Source organism: Bos mutus, chromosome 11, assembly GCF_027580195.1.
Source record: "Bos mutus isolate GX-2022 chromosome 11, NWIPB_WYAK_1.1, whole genome shotgun sequence".
Taxonomy (NCBI): Eukaryota; Metazoa; Chordata; class Mammalia; order Artiodactyla; family Bovidae; genus Bos; species Bos mutus.
This window is the reverse complement of record NC_091627.1, coordinates 92258854-92285982: the sequence shown is the minus strand read 5'-3', so window position 1 is coordinate 92285982 and position 27129 is coordinate 92258854. Positions and strand designations below refer to the sequence as shown.

Genomic DNA, 27129 nt, shown 5'->3' with positions numbered 1-27129 from the left:
AAACCAGTTGAAATTGAAATTGGAAAGGAAGAACTCAGTTTGGCCATTAGTGGACTGAGTCTAGGATCACGATGGGGGAGGATTCACAGGATCGCATAATCATAGGACTGGAGGAGATTTAAAAGCCTATCTGGGAAAATCCCACCTGCACCTCACATTTCCTCTAGAGTATCTTAATAAAGGTGCCTCCAGGAACAGAAAGCATTCCCCTCTCCAGCCAGCCCATCATCCCCCAGTTACCTCAATTGTGATAATGGCAGGAAGATCCTCATAGGTGACTTTCACTGCATGGGCAGCTCTCTCTGCATGTTCTGGGGTGTCAGCGACCACAGCACCAATGATGTGACCAACACAAGTCACCTAGGAGCAGAGTCAGACCGTTAAAGAACATAACACATTCCTCATGAAGCAAATTATTTTGGATTGTTCAAAACAACAAAGGAAGTCCCGCCCCCGTAGTTTTCTAAGGTACATTTAAGGAATGTCCTGGGACCGTTTCATGTTCTTATCTTACTACTGGGGCTTATGTGCTTCTTCCTAAGTGTTTCGAATTAGCAGAATTGGAGTAGGACTTGGAGATAACTAGTCTCAGAATAGCAAACTTGATTCATCTCCAGGGCCAATTCTGAGTGCAACCTGTTGAGAAGCTGCTCAGGATAAAGTGTGGTGATTGATTAGTGATTTTGCCATGAGCAGCAGAAGGAGAGCATGGCACCGTGAAGTGTATCTGTCCACTCAGAGCCACACAACACCCTTGTTCTTCATATGAAGAGATGGAAACCAAGACAGAAAGATCTAAATTGGCTCGTTACTGGACCATAACTAAATCTTAATTTCTGACTTGTAGTATTATTTTCTTTCTACCACTCCACTCTTTTTTATCTTCTCTTTCTCAGATTTATACCAAAAGTTTCTCAAAGGCAGCAATCATGTCCCATAGTTCATCTAGATGCCCCAAAGCGGTAGTTCTCAAATACTGGTTCTTAGTCACGATAGTCTACAAGTCAGTTTTTTTGGTTGTTAGACTTATAAACTAATTAATAATTATTATTTTCTCTTCATTGAATGAACTCAGTTTCTATTTTAAAAACTTTATGTATCTCCTTCAGGGATGTTTTCCAACATCATCCCCAACAACAAAAATTGTCCAGCTCATCACTTTGGAACATAATATTTCTTGACAATAGGAACCAATATTTAACATGTCTGTGTCTCATAATTACCTCTTTAGGACTCAATTAAGCTCTTGACTTAGCTGGTTAGCATAGAGGATTTCCAACCTGGACAACTCTCACTAACCATAATTATGGTCTTAGAGGCTCTTGAAGTTCGTAAAGCAATTTGTCTTCTATCAAACGCTCTCCTTTAGTTCTAATGACTCAGGGTTGTAGTTTTGAATTCTCTCCTTCATGTTTACCTCAGTAATAAGTTGAATTTGTCCTTAAGCAACACCTACTCACCGTCAACTTGCAATATTTGATCTGTACTGGAATTATAAAATGACTATCTGAGAACTATCCTATAAGTATACAGGTTTTTGTAGCACCTGCCTTGAATGCTTAAATTTTTTTTTTGGCAGAACTCCATATATGGTTGAAATCAATAGTTAAACGCTCATGTAAGTGAATTATCAGTTCACATAGTAGTGGTAGTATAATTATAATTTTTATTCTGTTTACTTTCTGCTTAATGTATAGATTAATGTATGTAATACATTCTGCTTAATGTACTTTTATTTCCTTTTAATAAAGGAGCTTAATATTGTACCCTAAGAACCTGATTTTTAGTTAAAATACAGTCACCAACCTTTTTTTTAATACCACTCTGGTATGGAGTCATCCTACCATGTCTGATACTCAAAGCAGCAGCCATCAATTAAGTAAGTAAATACATCTTAAGTTAACAGTGCTGCCAGGCATATTTCTCCCTTTACTGATTGTCCCAAATACTGCCCAACTGGATGATGGCCACAGTATGTGCAAATGCATAATCTTTTCAAGATTAGGGGTTTGAAGAAATGAACACAAATTAAAGCTTAGATACTCATTCCACTGACTTCATATTTAAAAAAAAAAATCCAAGATATACCGTATCCTTCGCAAAGACTGTCTCATCATTAAAAAGTCCGGTTTCATTACTCCCAGGAATATCATCAGCAGAGAGAAAGCAAACAAACCCTGGCACTTTCTGAGCTTCTAAAACATCAATGGACCTGCAAGAAGGAGTGTGAGGAGTCAGGAAGGAAAACTGAAGCGGAAGACCTGTCACCTGAGCAAGTGCCAAACTATGCCACACCTCAACCTTGTGTATCAGTCATTTTTTCCCCAAAGATTGTATAGTAGAGAAAGTCTCTGAAATACCTTCAACTGTATTTTGATACCTTATAAGTCTTGCTCTTTGTAGTTCCCCATCCAATACCATCCATCCCTTTGCAGGAAGAACAGATACTATCATTTAGAAGAGAGATCTATATCCTCGAAGGGTCCACTGATAGAATTCAAGGATCCATGAAGTTAAATGGCAAAACATTTTCCTCTTAAAAAAAAGATGACCCATTAACCAATCAGATAACCTTATCTTCTTTTCGACAGGCTTTCCTTCACCCTAATTCTTCCTCTTGCTCCCTCCTATCCTATCCTATTTGGCAAATGCTGCTTAGATACTTACCATGTGGAGGCCATGAGCTGAGTGCTGGGGGGATATAAGATGAATAGGACAAGTCTGTCCCCATAGGCCCTGTTCTGGTCTCCACATACAAGGGAACCAAACAGCATTTACTCTGGAGAGCTCCAACTAACACCCACATCATAGTTAATAACCATCCAGAATCAGCACGTTAGGGCTCTTGCTGTACCACTCAGTTTCCTTACCTGGAACATGGGGTAATAATAAGACCTGCCTATAGGGCTGTGGAGAGGAATAGATTAAACATTATGTATAAAATGCTTAAACCAGGCTGCAGCAAACATTAAGTGTGATATGAGTATCTATTCTTTATTATCATCATCGTCTTAGAGGTGGCAATTCTTGCCATTTGGGCTTTCAAAATTTAATAAACAAGTACAAGTGACTGTTCTCTACTGAGTACTTTGTGGACACTATCATTTTAAATATGCTATTATACATGGGGAAAATGAGAGCTTAAGCACAAGGTCAAGGTCAACTTGCTAGGCACTGGAACAGGAAGTCAATGCCAGCTATGCTAAGGCCTCCTTCTTCCCTTTAGTGCTGACTCAAGTTTTCTGAAGATTTGTACTGAAGTTTAGCCTATTATGCAGAAGGCAATGGCACCCCACTCCAGTACTCTTGCCTGGAAAATCCCATGGACGAAGGAGCCTGGTAGGCTGTAGTCCATGGGGTCTCGAAGAATCGGACACGACTGAGCGACTTCACTTTCACTTTTCACTTTTCATGCATTGGAGAAGGAAATGGCAGCCCACTCCAGTGTTCTTGCCTGGAGAATCCCAGGGGCAGGAGAGCCTGGTGGGCTGACGTCTGTGGGGTCACACAGAGTCGGACACGACTGAAGCAACTTAGCAGTAGCAGCAGTTAGCCCATTATGCACAGTGCAGATCTAAGAAAGGTCTTTCAGCAGCTCCTCATCACTTTTTGGGCCAAGTGTAACATCCCTGGTCAGCACCCCTAAGGCTTTCCTGATCTGGGCCCTGACTATGTCTCCATTATCATCACCCCACCCTCCCAGGCACCACTGAGCCCCTCTTGTATCCTGCTCCTCTCCTGTCTGGGTTTAATACGAGTCACTGTGCTCCTCTCTGGACCAGGAGGCCCTGGAGAAGGCTCATTGTCGTGGCATCTCCAGTGCCTGGCGGATGCTCCCGGCGCCCTCCTCCCCAAGTGTTTTCACTGCACGCACTTGATCTTGGCGTGGGCCCGGGTGCTGGTGACCAGCCGGAGGAACAGCTCATTCTCGTAGCGAGGGATGTCGTCACAGTATACGGCCTCCCCAGAGGCTTGCATGGCCGCAGCCAGGTGGGGCAGGGGCCGGCCCACTGTGTCCTCCTTGGACTGACCATTGGGCACCTCCTGGAACAACATGGTCACAGGTTTCAGAGGACACTGTTCCTCTATAGGCCCTGGGGAACCGTGGAGAGCTTCAGGCCAAGGCAAATGTGAGGAGTGAGAATGTAGGAGGCAGGAGAGCACAGGGGCAAAGAAACAGTAGGCAGGTAAGAAGTCACTTGAAGAGTGGTCACAGTATCACTGTACAGTCATCAGCAGTGTCTGTGGGGGACTGGATCCAGGTCACCCCCCGGAGAGCAAATCTACAGGTGCTCAAGTCCCTTCTATAAAGTGGTGCGGTCCAGTCGGCCCTCTGTATCCATGGATTCCACGTACACAGATGAGGGCTAACTGTATACAGGAACAAACAAAACAAGGAGCCTAAAGGTCCATTTGTTGAAGGTTGGGTAAATAAACTAGGCTATGCTCACAGGATGGAAAATACACAATTGCTAAGAGAGATTTTTGAAGAATTTTAATTAGAAGGAAATGCTCATGTTAAGTGTAAAAACAGGACATACACTATTGTATGTGTACATGTAATGATTCAAATTCTGTGGGAAAAACATGGTAAAATGCAAGTATGTCCATATACACATAGGAAAAAAATGGAGAGAAGTACACAAACATATGGGCTTCCCTGATAGTTCAGGTGGTAAAGAATCTGCCTGCAATGTAGGAGACTCATATTCGATCCCTGGGTCAGGAAGATCCTCTAGAGAATGGCAACCCACTCCAGTATTCTTGCCCAGAGAATCCCATGGACAGAGGAGCCTGGTGGGCTACAGTTCATGGGGTCACAAAGCATTGGACACAACTGAGCAACTAACTCTCTCACTGTCTCACACAAACATAATAATAATTTTCTCTTGGAGGTAATAAGCTTCCCTGGTGGCTCAGATGGTAAAGCATCTATCTGCCTGCAAGGTGGAAGACCTGGGTTCCATCCCTGGGTCAGGAACATCCCCTGGAGAAGGAAATGGCAACACACTCCAGTACTGTTGCCTGGAAAATCCCATGGACAGAAGAGCCTGGTGCAGGCTACAAGTCCATGGGGTCACAAAGAGTCGGATATGACTGAGCGACTTCACTTTCACTTTAAGTTGGAGGTAAGGTTTGGTGTGATTTCTATTTTCTTCTTTATGTTTTTCTATATTTTTCAAAATGTTCTAAAGTGTATTCAGTTTAAAATAAAATTCCGTTTTATGTGTTTTTTTTTTCAAAGTAATAATGATGGCTAGTATTTTATTTAGAGTTTACTATATACTGGAATTATCTGAGTTATTTACTTTTATTAACAAATTGAATCCTCAAAACTGTGCTGTGAAACAGGGACCCACCTTACCCACATCTGCAGCTGGGTATAATTATCTTGCCCAAGAGGCACAGAGAGAAAGTCACTTGTCCAGGTGTACAGTTACATGATGGCAGAGTTTGGATTCAAGTCCTGGCAGTCAGGCCCAGAGTTCATGCTTTGGATTGTTACACTCAGGAGCAGAGTTCTTCAAATTGTGGACAATGGCCAAATCTGGCCCACTCTCCGCTTTTGTAAAGTTTCAGTGGTGCACAGTCACGCACATTCATTTATGTATTGCCTCTGGCCCCTTTTGTGTTACAATGACGAAGTTGAGGAATTGTAGCAGAACGTACGTGGCCCACAAAATCCGAAAAGTTGATCCTTTACCTAGTGCCTCTCAAAAAATTGCTGTTAATAGAAATTTTTAAAAAAAATTTTTGTTTACTTGGTATGCTCAAGAGAATGCCTAGCTTTGCACATTAGCCCATGGAGGAACCAGAAAAAAAACAAAATGGAAAAAAAAAAAATTTAAGAAACAGATGAAGGTGAGAGTAAGCCCAAGAGAGTAATGAGGTGAGCAAGAGGGGAAATAGCTTCATTCACATTGATATAATTCCTGTTTCCCTCACTAGACATTTATGCACAATGGTAAGGAGATTTAGGCACTGACATACAATGTAAATCAGCCACTCACCAATGGTCAGCATCTCTGAAGTGAAGTCACTCAGTTGTGTCCGATTCTTTCTGACCCCATGGACTATAGCCTACCAGGCTCCTCAGTCCGTGGAATTTTCCAGGCAAGAATACTGGAGTGGGTTACCATTTCCTTCTCCAGGGGATCTTCCCGACCCAGGGACTGAACCCGGGTCTCCCACATTGCAGGCAGACACTTTATCATTTCAGCCACCAGGGAAGCTACAGGGCCCCTGATAATAGCCACATAAAGTATGTACTCACTTGGAAGAGCTGGATGTTGGCTGGAGGGTCTTTCTGAAAGAGTAAAGTGGCGCTGGTGTAGGTGGGGTCCAGTTTACCACACTTCTGTGGAGACAAGGTGACAGGTGATCATGACTATTTCTATCACTGTTCCCAACCTTGGTTGCTCCCAAGTGGTAAAAGTAACAGCTTTCTCATCTCCTCATCTGCACTCCTTCTGATACTGGCTGGATCTATCTCAACATTTTAACGTGGGCTCTGTCAGCGTCTCTTCTCCCATCCCTGCACCCTATTTCCTCTGACATACCCAACCAAGGTTTCCCTGCTTCCTGCACTGATGTGTGCTGCTCTGTTGGGAATATCTTTCTCCCCCAGCCTTCCTGGAAAAGTCATTATTTTCCCCCTCAATTTTGTGGGAAATATTTAATATAGGGGAATTATTCATAATATAATCTCAACAAAATTCAGTGGCATGTGAAACTCTGTATGCAGCATGATACCAAATCTGTTTAGAAAATAATATATCCAGATCAGAAGACAGGAAGATGATAGGTTTATAGGTAGACAGATGGAAGGGAGACAGAGAGACTGGGCAGACAAAAAGGATTACACACAGATTGGACAGATAGGCATAGGGAAAAGATCAGAGGAATAAGCAAAATACTAGCAGTGGTTTTATCTAAGATCTGAGAGTAATTTTAAATTTTTCTTTATACATTTTTGTATTTCTAAAGTTTTCCACAAGTTTTTTACTTCCATAATCAGAAAAATTATTATAAATGTTTATAAAAGAGGTATCTCTGCTGTCCCCACAGATGTGAAGCCTTTTCTCCTTGGTGTTCCCCCCTCCCAACTCCCTCGCCTCAGTAGTCACACCAGGCTGGCCTTTATTGATCCTATTCTCTCCCACACTTAGCCACCCACCATGTGCAGTACAATCTTATGACATAAAAAGTACGAAATAAATGCTTGCTGGCAAACCCACCTCAGGAGCTGGGCTCCACTTCAACTAACACCCTGTTCTGAATGCACAACAATCCCACCCACCCTGGCTGCAGCAGCCCCACCTCACATTCTTATCACACTACACTCCCATTCAAAGTACATAATCACAGTTGTATCAGCTACGCTGCAGAAGGCTCATCAGGTCTACCCACCCCCAGATTTTACAGCTAATGCTTAGCAAGAGTGGTGACCTATTCAAGTTCTCATCTGAGGTAATGACACAGCCAGGACAAGAACCCACATCCCTGACTCCCAGCCCAGTGCTCTGTCTCTCAACCACCAAGTTGGCTCATTTCCATGTGACTTTCTAGGCTGGGTCCCTGGTCCCTACTCCTCTGTCCTTAGACATCCAGAGGAGCATTTGCCACCTTGTCCACAGCCCGTTCCTACCTCAGTCAGCTTCCCAGATCCCAAAACACAAGTGCTCCAGGAGCACACAAGTGCTCGGCCTCGCCAGGCTCCACACTCACATCTTTCGAGTCCTTGCCCAGTTTCTTCAGTACTGTCAGGTAGAACTTGAAGAAGAAGCTGAGGGTGAGGGTGCGTCGGAATTCAATCATGCCTCCAGGGGCGTCTGGGGATAAGGACAGTTCTTCCGCCAGGCCTGCACACACGTCCTGTAGCAGCTTCTCATTCCAGAACCTGCCAGAGAGCAGGTCATGGGAGAGTGTTCCCAACCAGCTCTCAGAATCACTTGTGTGAGTGGAGTCATGAACCTCAGCTCAAAAATGTGACTCAGATACTTACAGTTATGTGACTTTACCTAGTGCTTCAGATAGTAAAGAATCTGTCTGCAATGCAGAGACCTGAATCTGATCCCTGGGTCAGGAAGATCTCCTGGAGAAGGCAATGGCAACCCACTCCAATATTCTTGCCTAGAAAATTCCATGGACAGAGGAGCCTGGGGGGTTACAGTCCATGGGGTTGCAAAGAGTCAGACACGACTGAGCAACTTTCACTTTCACTTCACACAAGTTACTTAACCTCCTTAAGGCTTCATTTCCTCTTCTTTAAGATTAAATACAAATTTTAAAAGACCACACAAAAAAATAATAGTTAAATCTATTGAGTTCCTACCACACACTGAGCAATGTCCTAAGTGCTTCATATGAAACATTACTTTTAATGTAAATTAAAAGGTACAGTAGGGAAAATTGTTATACTCACTTTACCGTGAGAAAACTGAGATATGGGAGAATTAAGTAACTTGACTTATATTACCCATCTGTCAAGTGTTCAAGCCAGGAATTGGAACCAAGGAGCCTAACTCCAAAGTTAAGCTTTATCAAGACATATGGTTACTGTAAGGATTACATAGAACAGTGCCAGCAAAGTGCTTGCTACAACTGCTGCCATATGATAGCCTTAGTAATAGCAGTTGCTGTACTAATAGTGTAGCAGCAGTAACAGTAGTAGTAACAACAGCAATAGTAGTAGCAGCAGTACTAGTACTAGTAATGCTAGCAGTGACAGAAGCATTAATAGTAGTAGTGGAAGCAATAGTAATAGCAGTAGAAGCAGAAGTAATAGTAGAAATAAGAGAAGCACCAGTAGTAATAGCAACAGTACAAGCAATACTACTAGTAGGAGAACAGCACCAGCAATAGGGATACTTTTATTAGCAGTAACAGTGGCAGCAGCAGTGCTAGCTGCAACAGTAATAGTTATTGTAGCTGTAAAGTAGTAGTAATAGCATTAATAATAGCTTCTGTAACAGAAACATCAGTAGCAGTAACACTAGGAGTAGCAACAACAATAGTATTAGCAGCAGAAGAGACAGCACAGTAGTAGCAACTGTAATAGTAGCAGTAGCCACAATAGTAGTATTAGTCATAGTAGTGATAGCAGTAGGAATAGCAGTAATGATAATAGTAGAACAATAGTAACAGTAGTAGAAGAAATGAGATGAGTAGCACCAGCAGTAGTAATTGGAGTAATAAAAGCAGCAGCAGCAGTAGTAATAGTAGTTGTGGCTGTAGAAATAAGTAGTAATAGTACTAATAGTAGCAGCAGCAGTAGTAATGCTAACAGTAGTACAGCAGCAGCAATACTACTAATAGTAATACCACTAGTGGCAGCTGTAATCATAGTAGTGGTAGCAGCTCTAGTAGTAGCAGTAGTAATAGCAATAGTTGCAGCAATGGTAGCACTACTGGTAATCACAGTAGCAGGAGCAGCAGGAGCTTTGTTACAGTTTTAGCTCTTACTTTGACAGCTGCTTCTGCGTGGTCTTGAGGGCTGAGATGGTTCTGTCCGCCATTCCGCCATAGCAGAGGGCTAGTTCCTTTACCTGCGTGCTTCCTGGCTGGAACAGGACTCTCATGCCGCAGGTCACCTTGGCTATGTCATCTTCTCTCCGGTTTGCCTGCTTGAATGCTGAGAAAAACTCATCCTAAAAATAACAGAAAAATACCTCTTTCCCACCTTGCTTTGCAAAGGCTGCAAACAATGAGTCTGAAGCAGGAAGGGTGCAGTGAAGTCAGAAGACCATCACAGAGCAGCCAGGAGCTGGTGGTAGGGGTCAAAGATAAGGACATAACTACCGCCTTTCCCAGAGGATTTCCAGGTAACATTCCCAGAAACTGGGAAAGGGTCAGGATTTCTGACCATTGGTCAGGAAAACAGGAAGTCCAGGGACACAGCCAGGCACTGTGCCAAAGCCTCTATCAACATGACTGCCTCTCAAGCAGATACAATGAGATGCCAAAGGGTGTTGAAACCCAGTGTCAGCTTGGGGCCTCCATAGATGCTCTCCCTGACTTGTCTCTCCCACCAGTCTACTGGCTTCAGTTAGAATTCTCTTTTCCTGAAAGGAAGACTCACACTATGAAACAGTAGCTTTCTTTGTGTTTTGAGCATACATTTCCCCTGGGTCCAAGCCAGGCTCTTTCTTTGGAGATGGGAGGAGAGTGTGAGTAGTTTCTAGGTAAAGACCCATCTGTGTCAGGTTCTGCACAAGGTTTGAACTGTCCCTGGCACCAAGTTCTGATGAACATCAGTGGTGGGAGGTTTAAGGGAAAGTGTATTGGAGAAACACTGTTGAGGTTCAAAATGACCCCGGGCTTTTGCTGAAGAAGCCAAGGAGAGCCCTCCTGATGAGATTTCTGATGTCTAACATAGCACTGGGGCTATGAGCCCAGAGCTGAACTTGATTCTGGAACACAGGTTCCAACCACTTCCAGGACTGTGCTAGCCCAAAGCAACATTTTCCCCAGGGTTCATGCAGGGTCAGAGTCAGGCCATCGGCTGTTCTTTCTTGAGAAAGACTTCCAAATTCTTGGTGTGAAAATCTTTCATTTATGAAATGTTTTTTGTTTATGTCTCTACCCAGGAGAATACAAACTGGACCGTTTCCTCCTTCTTTCCCCATCTCATAAGTTTTTTAAAAAAAATATATTGATCTGTGAAATACAAAAACTCTGGGAATCACTGTTCAAAATAGCCCATAAAGACAAGCTGGAAAATCATTAAGAAACACCACAGGGACATAACTGCTTTAATTTAATCAGCATTCTCATTAAGGAGGTCAAAATCAGCAAGGGCAAGCATGCCTTGTAACACTTGCTAGAGCACCAGCTCTGTAAACCCTTAATGCTCTCCTTTACTGCTGGTGCCCGGCCTTTCCCAGATCACTCTTCTAAATGCCCATGGAATGTGTAGGACAAAACTACGCCAGGTCAGGATACCACAGGCCCCAAGGAACACAAGCAAGGTGGCCAGAGGATCCCAGACCTGCACCACCAGGCCAGAAAATCCTCCCATGAAGCAGAAACCCATCCAAGGGAACCCAGGGCATGATCAGTGAAAAAGCACCTGGTCGAGCCCAGGTTTAACAGATGAGGACCTGACTCACATTGGAGGTGCCACTCCATCTGGCACGCACATTGCATACCTCATCATATGAAAACTGGGGCAGAGATTTACCACAGCTGGGTATATTCTTGGAATTGTGTCGTTAGCACCAGCTGCTGATTCCCACCGACTCCCAGACACCCGCCAGGAACCTTATGAATCCTTTCTTTCCGGTCCTCGCAATAATCTGCACAGTCAGTAAATATGGGCCCGTTTTACAGATGAGGATTTGGGGCTCAGAAAGATGAATGACTTGTTCAGAACCATACATCTACCTGTCTGGTTTCCTTGTCTGTGCCCTGTGCCCAATACCCTGAAACTCCTCATTTTCCAGAAAGGAATATGGTTTGTTAATAAAGGCCAGGCTCAGAGACAAGAACATCAGTGTTAAAGTGGAGAGATGCTAAGCGTGGTCCTTGAGGCAGACTCTGATCTCTTCGTCTGGAGCCTGGCAGGAGCAGGGCTGATTTGGGTTGTTCTGACAGCATCTCACCTCCCTGCTGTAGGGGATCTCAATGGAGAGCAGTATCTCCTCTGGACCCAGCAGGGTCTTTCTGTAGCTGGGGAAGAAGGTGTGGTCCATTGGAACTGTTCTTCTGGTGCCTGTACAGAGGCAAGACAGAGAGGGACCGGTGTGAGAAAGCACGGGACAGATCACCAGGGGAATTCTCCTTCCTGGCCCCTGATGCCCATAGTCAGAGGGAGTGGCTGGCATGGCAGGGACCCAGGTGCTCCATCCGAAACCCTTAAGCATTGATGTGCTGGTGACAGTTTAACAATCAGTTCTTTAAGAAAAAGCCCTGACTCAGCATTCACAAGCTTCTGTGGTATAAATACTTCTACAACGGCCAATGTCAAGCTACCAGAGCAGCATAGCTCAGTGTGAAGTTGAAAAGAGGGTAGCAAAGAGTTGACACAGCAGGCCTACCACCCTCTGAGAGGTCTGCTTACAAGGCTGGCCACTGGCTGTCCTCTGGGACCTTAGCTTTCAGGAGAGTTCCCACCATTCCCTGATAAGAACAGCTCACAATGCCTAAAATGTTTGTATAAATCATATGGTTTATGGTCAACACCTGACTTTCCTTCTGGAAGTCTGGACTTCTGGTACGTGCCAGGCAGAGCTACATGACCAGCCCCACTAAAAGCCCAGGGTGCTGAGTCTCTAATGAGCGTTCCCAGTAGACAATCCTTCATGTGTGTTGTCACAGCTCAAATTATTCCTGGGGAGAATGAGAGTGTCCTGTGTGACTCCCCTGGGAGGAGGCCCTGGAAGCTTGTGCCTGGTTTCTTCTGCCCCATGCTTCTTTTCCCTTTGCTGATTTTGCTCTCTATTCTCCTTCTGTAATAAGTCATAGCCATGAGCGGACTCAACACTGAGTCCTGTGAGTCTTCCTTGTCCTCCTGAAAGTCATTAGACCTAGAGGTGGTCTTGGGGAAACCCTTGAGCAAGGAAAGAGGCACAGGAGTAAACTATTACATAGCATTTCTAGTCTACAAATGGAATAAATGGAAATAACCTCAAAGATATAGACAGCTGTAACATGAAGGAAAATAATGAGGAAATGGTGAATTTTGAGTATTTATTACCTTTGTTTTTAATATAATTTATTTCATTGTGAGGGTATAGAGTTTACTGTTTAATAATAGCCATGCTTAACAAATGCTCAGACTCCCTGAAAACCCAGCCATCAGCTATGCTGAGTGGCATACTCTGGCCCCAGCACACACCACTGAGTATGGCTCAGTGGTGTGACCTGGGTGACAGGTCCTATTGTGAATTCTTAATAAAGTGATGGTCCAGCCCTCCTGGCCCCCAGCCTGGGTGCATCTCCTTAAAAGGAGTTTCCAGGGATCCAAGCTTTAGGAAAGCTGCATTATTGAACTTTGGGTTCTGCTTCTGCATTAAGTGACTTATCCTGTGAGACTCCACTCCAGCCCTGGCCCTCTTTCCTGACCTCTGCATGAGGCAGCTCACCTCTGGACACGATGGTCAGCTTGGTCCCACTGGCCATGAACACAGGGTTGAGGTCAGAGATGGGGCTGGCTGTGATGATGTTCCCTCCAAGGGACTAGGACAAGCAAGGAGAACATGTGAGAGCCCACCCCAGCAAAGTCCAGCTCACACATCTGGCTCCCAAATGCGGAAGGTGGGGGACATCTGAAGGGAGAGCTCTGAGATCCTCCACCCACTGTAGACACCAGACCAGCACAGTAAGAACCCGGGCATTTGGGCAACATGCAAAACTTGAGATTCCAATGCCTGGGGTTGGGTCCCAGCTCTGAAGTTTACCTATATGTAAACCAGGATCAGCTCCTTTACATTTGTTTGTTTGATTGATTTCACCCAACCTTTTTCTGAAAGGGCTGAGACGGTTTATCACTGAGGCTGTAGAGAGTTAGTGAAAGAGAAATAAAAGACAAAGATCAAGGAAAGAGAATAGGAAGCCTTAAGGATGAACAATGTGTTCTAGCTGAGCCTCCTTGGCAAAGAATATAAGGAGAATCAGACACAGAGTTCCCATTATTAGAAAAAGGGAAGAAAACCAGTTGCTCCAGGGAGGAAAAAAAATCCTTCCCACAAATAGATTTCATCTGAACTGGGGAACTTAGAGTTTTCTGGGTTTGCGTCTCCTTATCTGTAATTGGAAGAGGTGCTGGAGGTAGGGCGAGGGGAATGGGAGTAGGTTGTTTTGCTTTGTTTTTTGTTCTAATTTAAAACAACAGCTACAACAGTAGAACGGAAGGGTCAGCTTTCCTCCCAACCCCATCAACAGCTGTGAGACTCAAATGGCGCCAAGTATGAGAACGCCGTCTGCAAACCCTGGATTTGGGGGCTCGTCTGAAGGCTGATTGCAGTCAACGCATGGGCCTCTCTCTCCTCTCAAGGGGCTTTACCTCTGGTTCTACCCCTGACTCTGAAAGGCAGTCCGCCTTTCTGTTTTGGCTTCTCCCTAATTTATCTCTCATCCACCTGCTGGCAGCCTCGGCTAAGTTCAGAAATAGATGGGCAGGCAGCCCCATCTCTCCAGCCTCAGGGGTGAAGATGGAGTCACAGCACGCGTGCCCCCAGGGTGGCCCTCGGGTCACATCAGAAGCACCCGTGGGGCTCGTTAAAGCCTGACCCCTGCGCCCCAACCCAGATCTGCAGTCAGGTTCTCTGAGAGCGGGGTCCAGGAGTCTGCATTTTCAACAAGCCCCAGGAAATCCTAAACACAAGTTTGAGGCCTATTCGGGCTGTAATAGAACCCAGACTGGCCCCCTCGCCTTTTGGGAAAGTGCCCATCCTGGGCCCCTAACTAGGGACTCACCGCCACAGACTTGACCTGCTTCCCAGCGAACCAGCGCAGCTGCTCCAGGACTCCTCTGAACACCTCCGTTTTCTGGGTGGGAAGCTTGGCAACGGCCTCGAGCAGGGTCTTTTCCACAGAGCTCAGGGCACAAGCAGCTCCAAAGGAGATCCCTGGGAACACATGCTCGGAATGACAGCCATCTACCTCACAGCTCAAGAAGCACTTCCACATACAGCTCCTAGGAAGCTTCATAGCAACTGAGTAAGGATGAACCAGGATGCACGTCCTTATATGGGTGAAGAAATTAAGGCCCAGAGAGGTCTGGTGACCTGCCCAATGCCACACAGTTAATAAAAGAGCCAGAACTCAAGCCCAGGCCTAAAACCAGAGTGCTTTTCTCTCTAAACCAGTGACTCGCAATAAAATCAGATCTCTGAGGGTGAACTCTTGGCATTTCTTTTTAACAAAGCACCCCAACCCCCCTCCCCACCTACCCCCTATTCTCATGAATGAGTCTGTGTGCAGCCAGGATTGAGAATGATCACTGAAAATATCAAGCCCCGAGCCCATTGGTACCCGACCACGGATGCTCAGTGGAGGAGAGCAGTGAGGGTGTTCGCTTCCCCCGTGCAGGGTGAGTCTTGAAAAAGCGGGTGCAGCAGGATCGCCACCATCCTCTGCACAACCCACCCCCAGGATGCCAGCCCCTCTGTGGGCTCAGGCAGGCCCCCCCTTACCCTCAGGTCCGTGCTCCACTGCATTCAGCTCAGGGATCCAGGCTGGGCAGATGATCATAGGAAATAGCTGATTCTTAAACTTCATCTCAATGCCTCGAGAGAAATGAAAAGCCCCAAGTTGCAGGGCTCCCACCTCTGCAGACAGCACGGATTTCACATGCTCGGTGGGTGTCTCAGGACTTGGAGGTGCAATGGACAAGACATGGGATAAAGTGCAGTTTCCACATGATCAGCCAGGAAGCTATGTCTTTTTCTCTCTCATCAGAACTCAAATAAGATGAACTTGACTTCATGTGTGTCTATGTGCATGTGTGTTTATTCACAATATTAGAAAAAGGGCATGAAAATAAGTCAGAAACCCTTCTAAACACTTTACATAACTCATTTAATCCTCATAATAACCCTATGAAATACTGTGATTTTCTCTGTTCATAGATAAGAAGGGTTTCCTGGTGGCTCAACGGTAAAGAATCTGCATGCAATTCAGGAGACATGGGTTTGATCCCTGGGTCGGGAACATCCCCTGGAGAAGGAAATGTCAACCCACTCTAGTATTCTTGTCTGGAAAACCCCATGGACAGAGGAGCCTGGTGGGCTACTGTCCATGGGGTCGCCAAGAGTCAGACACGACTGAGCCACTAAACAACAATAGATAGGAAACTGGAGCACAAGGAGGTTAAGTTTCTTTCCTAAATTATACAGCTAAGAATGGGCACATTTCAGTACCAGGGCAATTATTAGAGTTGAGATATAATAGTAATATACTGTGAAGGTCTAACTTTCAGACAAAAAGGAAAAATGACTGAGAGAAAAATTCAAATCAACTCCTAGTTCCCAATATCTGTCTGAGTTCTTACGGTGCATGGCTTGATGAGACCGAATGTTTGTGTTTGATTTCTGTCCTTCCAGTGAACCAAGAAACCTCTCTGAACAGACCTGCCTCTATTCCTCAGACCCAGTCAGCACAGCACCCCTCCCAGCCCCACCCACAGGGTTGCAAATAGAAAAGGTTAAAAAGGAAATATCTGTGCATCGTCCGCCATCTTCTCACGTGCTGCGAAGGGTCTCTGAAGGGTGGAGCAGGCTTTGAGAAGCCTGGTCTGTTTGAATATCAGCTCATAGAATAAAGAAGGGAGAGGGCAATAAGTGGTTCATCTTGATAAGGTTTTCTCGATGGCCAGCTTCCCCCAACATCACGGCAGTAGATGGTTACACTGGGGGAGGTAGGGTGTGGGAGGGAGGAGGAGTAGAGCTGTGGAGTGATCTTAGGCAATTCTTTCTAATTTGGAGCTTGTAGTATCTTTGTGAATACATTTCCTCTTAGAATCTAACTAAGTCCAAGACATTGTGTGATTCTTGGTAAGGAATATGCCATACCTCCAAGGGCCCCAAAGATTCTTCCAGCCAGTCATTCTCCACCTTAGCTCTTGTGACCCCGGGCCCTCGGGTCATGGCCGCACAGGCCGTCACGATCCTATCCCCTGAAGCACGTCTCACCCTGCCATCCAGTGAGTCCCGGTGTTGCAGCGGGGGACTCCATATGGCACGTGTGCTCACAAGCATGGCTCAGTTCTGCACTTCGCCAGTACACACCTGAGCCGGGCCCTCCTCTCTGCAGCTGCAGAACCAACCAGAACCCAGGGCTTGGGGTGGGGGGGTTCTTCCAGAGCCAGAGATAGGAGCCCCGACAGGCTAGAATGGGCTGCTCTGAGACGGCCCTGGCCTCTGAGGGTCCTCTGAGACCATCCTGACCTGTGCCTCCATCCTCTCCCCGGATCCTCACTGGGCTTGGGGACCCAGCCAAGGGGAAACGGGCCACACCAGGTGTAGGAATGGACTGAGCCTAGCAGGGGCTGGGGCATCTCTGCTCCTGAGTCTTCAAGCACCAGGGCTGAGAACGGCACCTCTGGAGCCTCCTTGGCCTGTTTACATTCTGTGAGGCTCATGTCTGGGGGGTGGCACCACAGGGCAGGTGGCCACAGACATGGGCAACACAGCAAGCACACTTGGGCCTTTCCTCTCCCTTGCCTTACCACATCACCTCCAGAAAAAGGGGGCAGGAGAGTGACATTCATGGAACCCCTAGGGTCTGTCAGGTACTGGCCCAGACGCTTGACTCATGTTGCTCCCTTACCCTCAGACTGGGAGACCCTCAAGGGAAGGAGTCTGGTCTAGGTGATCTGGGTACCCCTGGCTCCCCCAGAATACCTGGCATAGGGCCAGGTCTCTGTCAATGTTTATGGAGAACAATCAGCAAGGATCTCAGTTAATACTCAGAGCAACCCTTGAAAAGTGAGTGTTAGTCGCTCAATTGTGTCCAACTCTTGGTGACCCCACAGACTGTGGCCCACCAGGCACCTCTGTCCATGGAATTCTAAAAGCAAGAATATTGGAGTGGGAAGCCATTTCCTTCTCCAGGGGATCTTTCCGACCCAGGGATCAAACCCAGGTCTCCCACACTGCAGGCAGATTCTTTCCTGTCTGAGCCACCAGGGAAGCCCCTTAGAGGAGGCACTATCACCTCCACCTATGAAGTGGGGAAATGAAGGCAGAGTAGGACACACAGAGCCACAAGGGGCTGAACTGGACAGACTGACCCAGAGCTGCCCCACACCCTTACCGATCTCTGTGTTCCCCACCACCAGCTTGGCCTCGGGATGCTGAGCTTTGAGGTCCAGCAACTCCTTCAAGGTGGAGGCTTGGATCCAGGTCACACGCTCCCCTTCAAAACGCAGCTGCTTTGGTGGAACGTCTTTCAGCCTCTGGAAAATGCCATTTTCTTACCGTGTGACCTCCTCCTCCCCGCTGTGATTCCCAGGGCCATTGCTTTCAGTTTGCAAGAGGATCAACTATGGATTTGCTTCGTACTGAATTCAGAGGGAAAGTGCATGTCAGGGAAGAAGCGAGGGGAAACACTTGGTACTGAGGCAGGACTTGGGTCGCGGCTCTTTCACATACGTTATTTCATTTAGTCTTTAGAAGAGCTCGGGGAAGAAGGTGCTGTTAGTCTCTTCTTTTGCAGGAAAGGAGAAGCCTGAGGATCAAGGTTACGGGACCTGCTGAAGGTCGCCGCCACAAGGTGACTTCAACTGTCCTACACTGTCTCCAGGAGGTGAGAGGGGGGGACGGGGTGGCAGGAGCAGGGCTATCAGAAGGGAACATAATGGAAGGCCGCTTCTAGTGCGTGAGGGGCGATGCAGAGTCAGGAGGGAAAATCCCCGAATCAAACTGATGGTTTTTTAAAGTTTCATGATCCAGAGAAAGATATTCTGGTGGTCTGCTACAAAGCCATTCTTTCTGGCCCAGTGAACTCTTAAAGTCATCTTCATATGTTCACCACCCCTAGAAAAGTCTGCACCTGAGAATCTTTGAGAGTGGCTTGAGTTTTTTCTGTTTGCCGTAAACGTTGGTGTGGAGGAGCAAGATCATCAAGGTGAGAAAATGGGCATGAGAGGTCCTTAAGACAGGGCTGCAGATCATGGATTGTGTCCTTTGAACACGGCTTTTTTTTTTTTCCTTTGTTTGTTTTGTAAATAAATGGACAGCTTACAGAAAGGAAAATGCATTGCTTTGGGGCTTAGACAAAAGATTTAGGCAGAATGTAAGCAAACACTTCTGGAGCTCCTACTACTGTACGCGGCATGACAGACAGATCCACTTCTCACATGTGAGCAACACGTGTGAAGAGGAGAAGTGTGGGTCCCTGTGGGAACATGCGGCACAGGGACCTGGAGTAAGAGAAACAAAGGAAAATTCAGGCTGAAACCCAGAGGAGAAAGAGGACACAAAGACCCCAGTGGGTGCTAGTGGGACTCAGCAGGTCTCCAGGGGCTCAGGGGGCATCACCTACCAGCAACTCGGGAGGGAAGATGGGTTCCTGGGTGGGATCCAGGGGCATGAACTCCTCTGGGTTGAATAAAGATGGTGAGAGAGTAACCTGCTAGAAAGGGGAGAAGATAAGGGATACACTGTCCCCTGCATTAAAATGCCCCATAGGGCTGGCCCAGCCCTCTGTCCAAGTGAGCTCATCCACAGCCCCCAGGCAGGCTGGTTGGGGTGGGGGTTGGGTTGGGGGAGAGGTAGCTCCCAGGAAGCAGGGACAAAGAGGTTTTGCCAGAGGATCCAGGGCTAAGGTGTACATTCACCAACTTCACAGTTTGAACATAATGGTTTCCTCTTCCAGCTGCCACAGCCCAGAGTGTGGAGATAGCCCACTGGCTCCTTTGACCTGAGGTTGGCCCTCAGGCTTCCAAGCCCAAAAAGACCCACTTACCGTGTGGTCTTTCTTCTGGTTCATGCAGCAGTTTGGGTTGTTCCCATTTCCTCCACAGCATCCACCATTCTAGAGAAATGATCACAAATGTCACACAAAGATATTTGCAGAGTTTTCACAGAAGCTAAAGAACCTAGATTATTCCTGTCAAATGAAACCTGGGTTTGAAGCCCACCCCAGCATCTAGAGGAGCAGCAGATACTGCACCCCCACAGCCCACTTGCCTCTGCCCATAGGGAGGGCCTCTGCTTTAGCTACTTTCTCTCATTTGATAAATATAGATTAAATAACTTGAGGATATGTAAACAGGATCTCTCCTGGAAGTAACAGAGAAATTTAATTTTAAGAAAATTTCTCCATAAAACCTAGGTCCTATTTTATCAAAACATCTTTTTGTGCTCACTTTCCTGCTTCAGTACTGCTTCCTGAGGAAGCCTCCCGAGAGAAATTCCCATTGGTTCTCACAGCGCTCATGCCTCTACTTCTAAACCATCAAGTCCTGGGCACCTCCCAGGCTGGAGTCTTTGTGGGGCTCCTGCCAAAGATGTCTAGGACCAGAACTGGGTCAGGGATGTGCCTGACAGCCTCTCACTCCTTATCAGGCACTTCTTGCCAGAAAGTTCACACTCTTTATTCCTCACCATGGACCTGTTCGGGAGGGTATGTACAGGTCTGCTGACTCAACACCTATGGACAGAGGACTTGTTCAAGACCTCTCAAGGTGCCAATGACGGAGCACAGACTATGGCCCAGATTGCTACATCCCCAAACCAATGCACTGAAGGTGGGAAAGGGAGTGTTTACCTGACTGATCTGCCCTAAGGAGGCAGAAGTCTCAGCTCAGGGCCCCAGAAGACACTATAGAATCGTGGAGTTCTACAAGAGTGGGGAAAACTCCCAGGCTCAGTCCTAGACACATTTCCAGAGCAGCCAGCTCCTAGGGGAGTAGTCGGGAGGAACCTTTCTCTACATGAATCATGGAAGACAGCGTTCATGCCACCATTTACTAAACGATGTGTCGCAGCTCATCAGTGTCCCTGAAGAAGTTCTCAGAGGGCCAAGGAGGCTGAAGGTCCTTTGGAAACCTGCAAGAATTCTCAGGCTTGCCTCAACCACCCTGCTGGCAGACCCCTCCTGTAGTCACTACTTTACCCCTGGATCTCAGAGCTGTCTATTTTCTACCCTCCCCCCCACTACTCTTGAGAGTCCCTGCAAAGAGATCAAACCAGTCAATCCTAAAGGAAATCAACCCTGAACATTCATTAGAAGGACTGAGGCTGAAGCTCCAATACTTTGGACACTTGACATGAGGAGCCGACTCACTGGAAAAGACCTGATGCTGGGAAAGATTCAGGGCAAGAGGAGAAGGGAGTGACAGAGGATGAGATGGTTGGATGGCATCAGTGACTCAATGGACATGAGTTTGAGCAAACGCCAGGAGATAGAGTGAAGGACAGGGAAGCCTGGTATGCTGCAGTCCATGGGGTCACAAAGAATCGAACATGACTTCGAGACTAAACAACACTTTGCCTTTCCCCTCTGTGTTTGGACAGAAAGAAGAGGGCCTCTTCTCATCTCTCTTTTTGGAGAAGGAGTAATGTAGGGGAATACTAGGCCCTGCATACAGTAAGACAACAGCCTCTCTCGCCTGATCCCTGTTGGGGAGGATGTATTTCACAAAAGTATGTTTCACAAATAATTAAAGTACCAGCATATTCTTACTTAGATATTTTTTCTTAATAATTCACTGATTTTTTTTATGACATAATTTGTTGTGATGTACGATTATGTGTCACTGCCCTCAAGGTCTGCTGAGGTTGGATAAGATTAGGGTTTTTCCCCAGAGAGATTTCCCCTTTCTGGGTGTGTGCATGCTCAGTCTCTCAGTCACGTCCGACTCTTTGCAACCCTATGGACTGTAACCCATCAGATTCCTCTATCCATGGACTTTTCTAGACAAGAATACTGGAATACGTTGCCATTTCTTCCTCCAGGGGATCTTCCCAACCCAGAGATCAAACATGCATCTCTTGCATGTCCTGCATTGGCAGGCAGATTCTTTACCACTGTGCCACCTGAGAAGTCCAGGCTAAAATGATTAGGCTCAAGATTATTTTTATGATTCCTCATTTCCTTCTTTGTTATCATTTCTTGCTGTGAACGGGCTGCCTTCCTATAGCATACCTTCCTCACTCTTTTCCAGTGTGGCCATGTAAACTAGATACCTGAGTTTGTCAGAACTGTGTGTAAAACAAGAGTTAAAAGGCTCTGAAGAGGGCCTTGGGGGCTCCAGTGAGTAACATGCATGAGCTTCTGAGCACACTCTGTGTGCCGGTCACCTGGGCTACTTAAAGCACCCAGCTCTACTTGACTCTGCTCTACATGCCAGGCAGCAGGATTGAGGGAGGTATGGCTATAAAGGGGGCTTAGGAGACATCTCAACAATGATAAAACTCTGACTCTCAGAAGGAGGATACTTTCCAGCTACACCCAAAAGTCCTTCTCTTTTGAGAAACTAGGAGGACTGGTCAGATTATCTTTCTTTGAGAAGCCTCCTACGAAATAAATACATGGACAAGATTAACAATCCATGGTTCTCAGGGAAGCCTAAGCAGCACATGAAGATTAAATGTTGGGTAACGGGAAAAAACGTACCAGCATCATAATTTATATTGCCGTTTACTGAAAATGTAGGATCTGCCAGGCACTGTTCTAAGAGCTTTACAAGGAGTTCTTTCCACAAGCACTTTAAGGTAGGTATTATTATAATCCCTATTTTAGAAATGAGGAAATTTGCCCAATATCATGTATCAATTAAGTGATGGAATGGGATTTGAACCCAGGTCTGCAGACTGAATCTAAGCTTTCAATCACTTTCATTTAAATTCATACTTCCTGGTTCCTCAATATCAACAGCATTCACCAGGGTGTGCTGTTTCCCATCCTTAGAAGTCCCACCTCCACCCTTTTGGACTATTTGGACACAATACTCCTTTTTTTGCACTGTACCAACTCTAAGGTCAGTGAAAGACACAGGAGTCTGTGACTCTCCCCTCAACCCAGAATCAAACTGAGATGAGACAGTTTGATAGGAGTTAGGATCAACTTGACCCATTTGGGGAATCAGGTGAAATCTGAGGAGATTAAGCAAAGAAAGGGGAAGCCAGCTCTCGGTCCTCCCTACCATATGGCAGGTGTGTGTGCTACATTTATGTAATCGGTGCCTGTTCATCCCAGCTGTGGTTTCTCACTCAGAGTTATATGAATACTGCAGGGCTTCACACACTATCTAGAGATCTAATCAGCAGTTTCGTAAATCCGGGAGAGTGCCAGCTGCAGAAAGCAGCCTGGATGGCAAGGGAGGAGGGACGCGAGTGCTGAGTCAGGCTGGGTTGTTACTAAATGTCACATTCAGCACCTGCACCATGGCTGAGCATGCCAGACACCAAGGCAGGATGCCAAGCCCGAATGCCCTGGAGGAAGTTTACTCTTAGGTGGCGTGTCTCTTTCAGGAGCCAGCTCTCCAGGCCTTTCCTGGAAGGAAAGTCTCTGGTCTATTGATGAGAACCACCACTTCCCCCCACACCCCAAAAAAGAATGGCAGAGCCCAGCGTCCTTGCCAGGTACCTACAGCAGAAGTTCCTGCCAGCTGGTCAACTTATCTTTTTTCTCTGTAACCCAGATGCCCTTGGCATCGCTCCCAACTGTGATTCCTGAGTGTTGCTGCTTCAGGAACTGGGCCACTGCTGTCCCAGAGCCCCCACTCACCTTGGCAAAGGTCCGGAAGCCCTGGAGGATGGGTCTGTAGCCTGTACAGCGGCATAAGTTTCCTGTGGGCGGAGGAAAAACCTGCAATGTCAGCACTGGCCCCAGGGCAGCTAAGGGGTTTGTGGCTTTGCTCCCAGCTCAGTTAAATGCTCTCTTTACATATTCTATTTTCTTTACTTGGAATGATCCTCCTCTTACTTGTACCCCTGACTTCCAAACATCTACCACTTCTTCCAAGAAGCCTTTTTAGAATGCTTAGACTGAATTGAGTGCCCCCCCCTAAGTCCTCCCATGGTGACTCCTAGTCAAAGCTTTATCAGTGAGCTTATCAAACTATAAACTCTCTTCCCCTTCTGAACATGGACTCCTTGAGGAGAGGGGCTATCTTCCATTCCTGTGTCCTTGTACCCTGTTTAGTGCCTGACATATGACCAGACTTCATATAACTGACTGGAATAAATGATGCACTGAAAGAAATTGAATGGATGGGAAGCCTTCTCTATTCAATTCAGAGGAAGACATAGCAGGTCCAGCCACCTGGGTCCATTCGCAGAAGGCAAAGTGGGGAGCCAGTCCCTGCCCAAGACTGAGAATCAGGGCCGCCTTCCTCATACATGGCCTTTGCCCCATGGAACCCTGCTCTGGGGAAGCTGCCAGGGCAGATGCCATGTCATTGGCTTCCGTGCAATTTCACAGATGATCTCCTCCCACGCCAGCCACTCAAGGTCACCCTTCCCAGCACAGAGTGGGGTCAGGAAGACAGTGCAGGAAGATGGACACCAAGGCAGGAGAACCCAGAAAGTCTTCAAACCAACCAAGTGCTCTTCAAATTAAGATAGGGCCAATTTCCCAGTAAATCTTAGCTACCATGATGGGATAGCCTGAGCCTTTCCCTCAAAAGTTCCTGGAAATTCTAGTTCATTACTGGCTTGCACTCTGCCCCTGCCCTACCCTCCTCAGAAACCCACTTGCCCCTTTGGCTCCTGGGCCCTGCACAAGGCCCATACCTTGGAAAGCATCCTCGATTTCTTCAACAGTGGGCTCGGGCTGATTCCGAAGCAGTGTGTACATGCTCATGACGATGCCGGGGGTGCAGAACCCACACTGAGAGCCGTGACTTTTGGCGATTCTCTCCTAAAAGGGGCAGATGACATAGACACCTGTGTTGACAGAACCCCTGCCAGGCTCCCTACGTGACTCAACTGAAGACAGCCCGCGTTGACGGTCTGCGCTGCCCAAAGTCAAACCCAAGTGTCCCCACTTACCAGCTGTGACCTCGGCTGGGTTACCAAGCCTCCCTAAACCTTGTCCGTTTGTTTAGCGCTACCCTAGCACTTATCTCCAGAACTGTGCTGAGAATTCAGTGAGATCATTCATGTAAAATGCTTAGCCATCATACCTAGCACAGAGTAGGGAGTCAACCAGTGGCAGTTATAAATAGAACACCCCCCTCAAAGAACAGCAGCAATTAGAACCACTCTCTTCACTAAAGACAGAGGAGGAAGATTTAAGAGATTTACGTATGTGCGTAAGATCGCACGTGGGGAATGCAAGAACTGTGTCAGGTTCTTTCAACTACACTACCCCACAATCCAAAATCAACCAGATGAATGCATTTTATTCCAAATTAGAACGACTCTGTATTCTTAAGTGAAGGCAATTCTTGAAGTCCAATGGATGGAGATTTAAGAATTGGGGAATGTGTGCTATAGAATTCACTGAAAGCATTGAATATCACAGAGTTTTCAGACCTGCCAGATCTTTATTACAACGGAATTCTCCTCATCTACATTAGTTTTTAATCTCTTGGAAATCTCTCTCGGAATGTACGTCAAGTAAAATTGCTAGAATGTTAGCACAGATAGTCATTCATTTGAGAAGTATTTACTGAGAATCTGTTATGTGCCAGGCATAGTATAGGCCCTGGGGATGGAGCATGTAGAAGAGAGATGAAGTCCCTGGTCTCATGAAGCTCACATCCTTGTGGGGGAAATACTGACAAAAACAAAGAAGAAAATTCGAGGTGCAGGTTGGTGCTATATAGAGAATTAGTACAAGATGACATGACTCAGAGTGACTAGTGGCTATTTGGAGTGGTCAGAAGGGCCATTCTGATAAAGCGACCTTTAAGGTGAACTTGATTTGGAACAAGGAAGTAAGTTACCCAGGCAGAAGGAACAGTGAGTAAAAAGGCTCTGAGCACAGACAGTGTGAAAATCTGCTGAAAGGCCGGGACAGGTGGAACCCTGGGACGAGAGATGTCAGCTGGGGGAATAGGAAGCAGCCAGAGCTGCAGCTCTTCACAGCCAGGATTAGGGATCCTGACTGTGATTCTGGGTGGGATGACAGGAAGCCTTTAGGAGAATTTCAGCAGGGCTTGATATGATTGAATTTGTGTTTTTAAAGAATCACTCTAGCTGTTGAGTAGAGAATGGCTGTGGGGGCATGAGCAGACACAGGGGATCGTGACACTGACGTGGCCTAGGCGGGAGGGGATGTGACTTGGATGAAACAGTAGTAGGGGAGACAGAGAAACAAATGAAGAATCATTGTAAAGTCTGGAGGCAGAGTAGCTATTACTTCTGGATGGACTGGGTGTAGGGAATGCAAACATCACAGGGGACTCCTAGATTTTTGTCGTGAGCAATTGGGTGGATGCTTTGCCATTGACTCAGACGGAGGAAGACCAGAGGAGAACGAAGTTGAGAGGAAATAGAGTTTTTGTTAAGTCTGAGATCAGACATCCATCTAGTGATTCAAGTAGGCAGCTGGAAATCGGAGTCTGATTTCTGAGGAGAGGTTGAACCTGAAGATATGGAGATGGCCTTAAACTCATGTCGGGAGAGTATGAAGGTGGAGAAGGGACTGGGCCCAGGCCAGAACCCAGGGCGCTGCAGCGGTCAGGGACTGAGCTGAGGAGGGGCTGCACATGGTTCCACCACGGAGGGAGGGGGAAATGTGGTGTCATAGAATCCCAGAGGAAAATGCAAACGGACAAGGGAAAATGGAATCTAAGCTTATCTGGAGCCAAAAGAAGTGCATCGGGAATAAGGCTCTGTACCATTGGAAAGGGAGGGCTTTCCCCTGATTCTACGGATGTGATCCCTGTGTTTAAATAGTTCCTTCTTTCTTTCGTCTATTTGTTTCAAAGTAAATTACAAGCCCTCATTAACCCTCTCACCCCTGCTGCAAGTTGGAGAAGTTTAGTAACCTACCACTTTCCTGCCTAGGAAGCGAAGCCACACAGGTGACGTAATACCACCTCGCCCCACTCTGATGTAATACCACCTCACCCCACTATGACTGGTCCAAGATGCTCCATCTCGGGGTATAATTGGCTTGCTCAACTGGCAGCCCTGGCTCCAGGATTCATGTCAGGGATGCAAGGAAGACAAGATCCGAATGATATGGTACAGGGAATATTAAGAAAAGGGTCTAGCTCAGACACTTTCTGTGATTACACCCTCCCAAAGACCTCAGTTTAACATGAGCACTGGGAACAGTGGCCTTTCCTTCCACTGTGCTCTGTTCCCGTGTGGGCCCTCTTCCACCTAGTCTATGAACATCCTTTCTCACTCCACAGAACCCTGACTACTGCCCACTCTTGCCCAAAGAGTTCCCAATCCCAACCCATCATCAGGTGCTCTATACCATCAGGGAGAAAGCCTTGGTCAGACACCCATGTGTCCCTGACTCAGCCCTTGCTAACCGCCATTTTAATGAGCCTGTGTCTGGGTGATCTGTGGGAGGGAGGTGAGAGGTGCAATGGAATTCCTGTGGGAGGGAGCAGGGAGTAGGTGGGCTTTTGATCAAAGGCACACAGCATTTGGAATCTTCAATCCGAGAAGGCAGGGGGCTTCCTAAGCACACTTGGGCACAGAGAGGAAGGTCCTCTGCCCCTCCTCCCCCCAGCTCTGGTACAGCTAGACCTCCAGCCACCAGATCCAGTTG

At 46.7% G+C, this 27129-nt stretch overlaps 1 protein-coding gene across 1 annotated transcript in view; it reads right to left on the bottom strand.

Moving 5' to 3' along the window:
• Nucleotides 1–27129, bottom strand: part of XDH (xanthine dehydrogenase) — a 60778-nt gene that overhangs the window by 22597 nt on the left and 11052 nt on the right. Inside the window, 15 exon segments of the mRNA XM_070379775.1 lie at nt 241–360; nt 2089–2212; nt 3875–4044; nt 6275–6358; nt 7729–7900; nt 9466–9650; nt 11604–11713; nt 13086–13179; nt 14419–14570; nt 15138–15230; nt 17758–17899; nt 18988–19074; nt 19411–19479; nt 23179–23240; nt 24186–24312. Coding sequence (XP_070235876.1) covers nt 241–360; nt 2089–2212; nt 3875–4044; nt 6275–6358; nt 7729–7900; nt 9466–9650; nt 11604–11713; nt 13086–13179; nt 14419–14570; nt 15138–15230; nt 17758–17899; nt 18988–19074; nt 19411–19479; nt 23179–23240; nt 24186–24312 — 1791 coding nt within the window.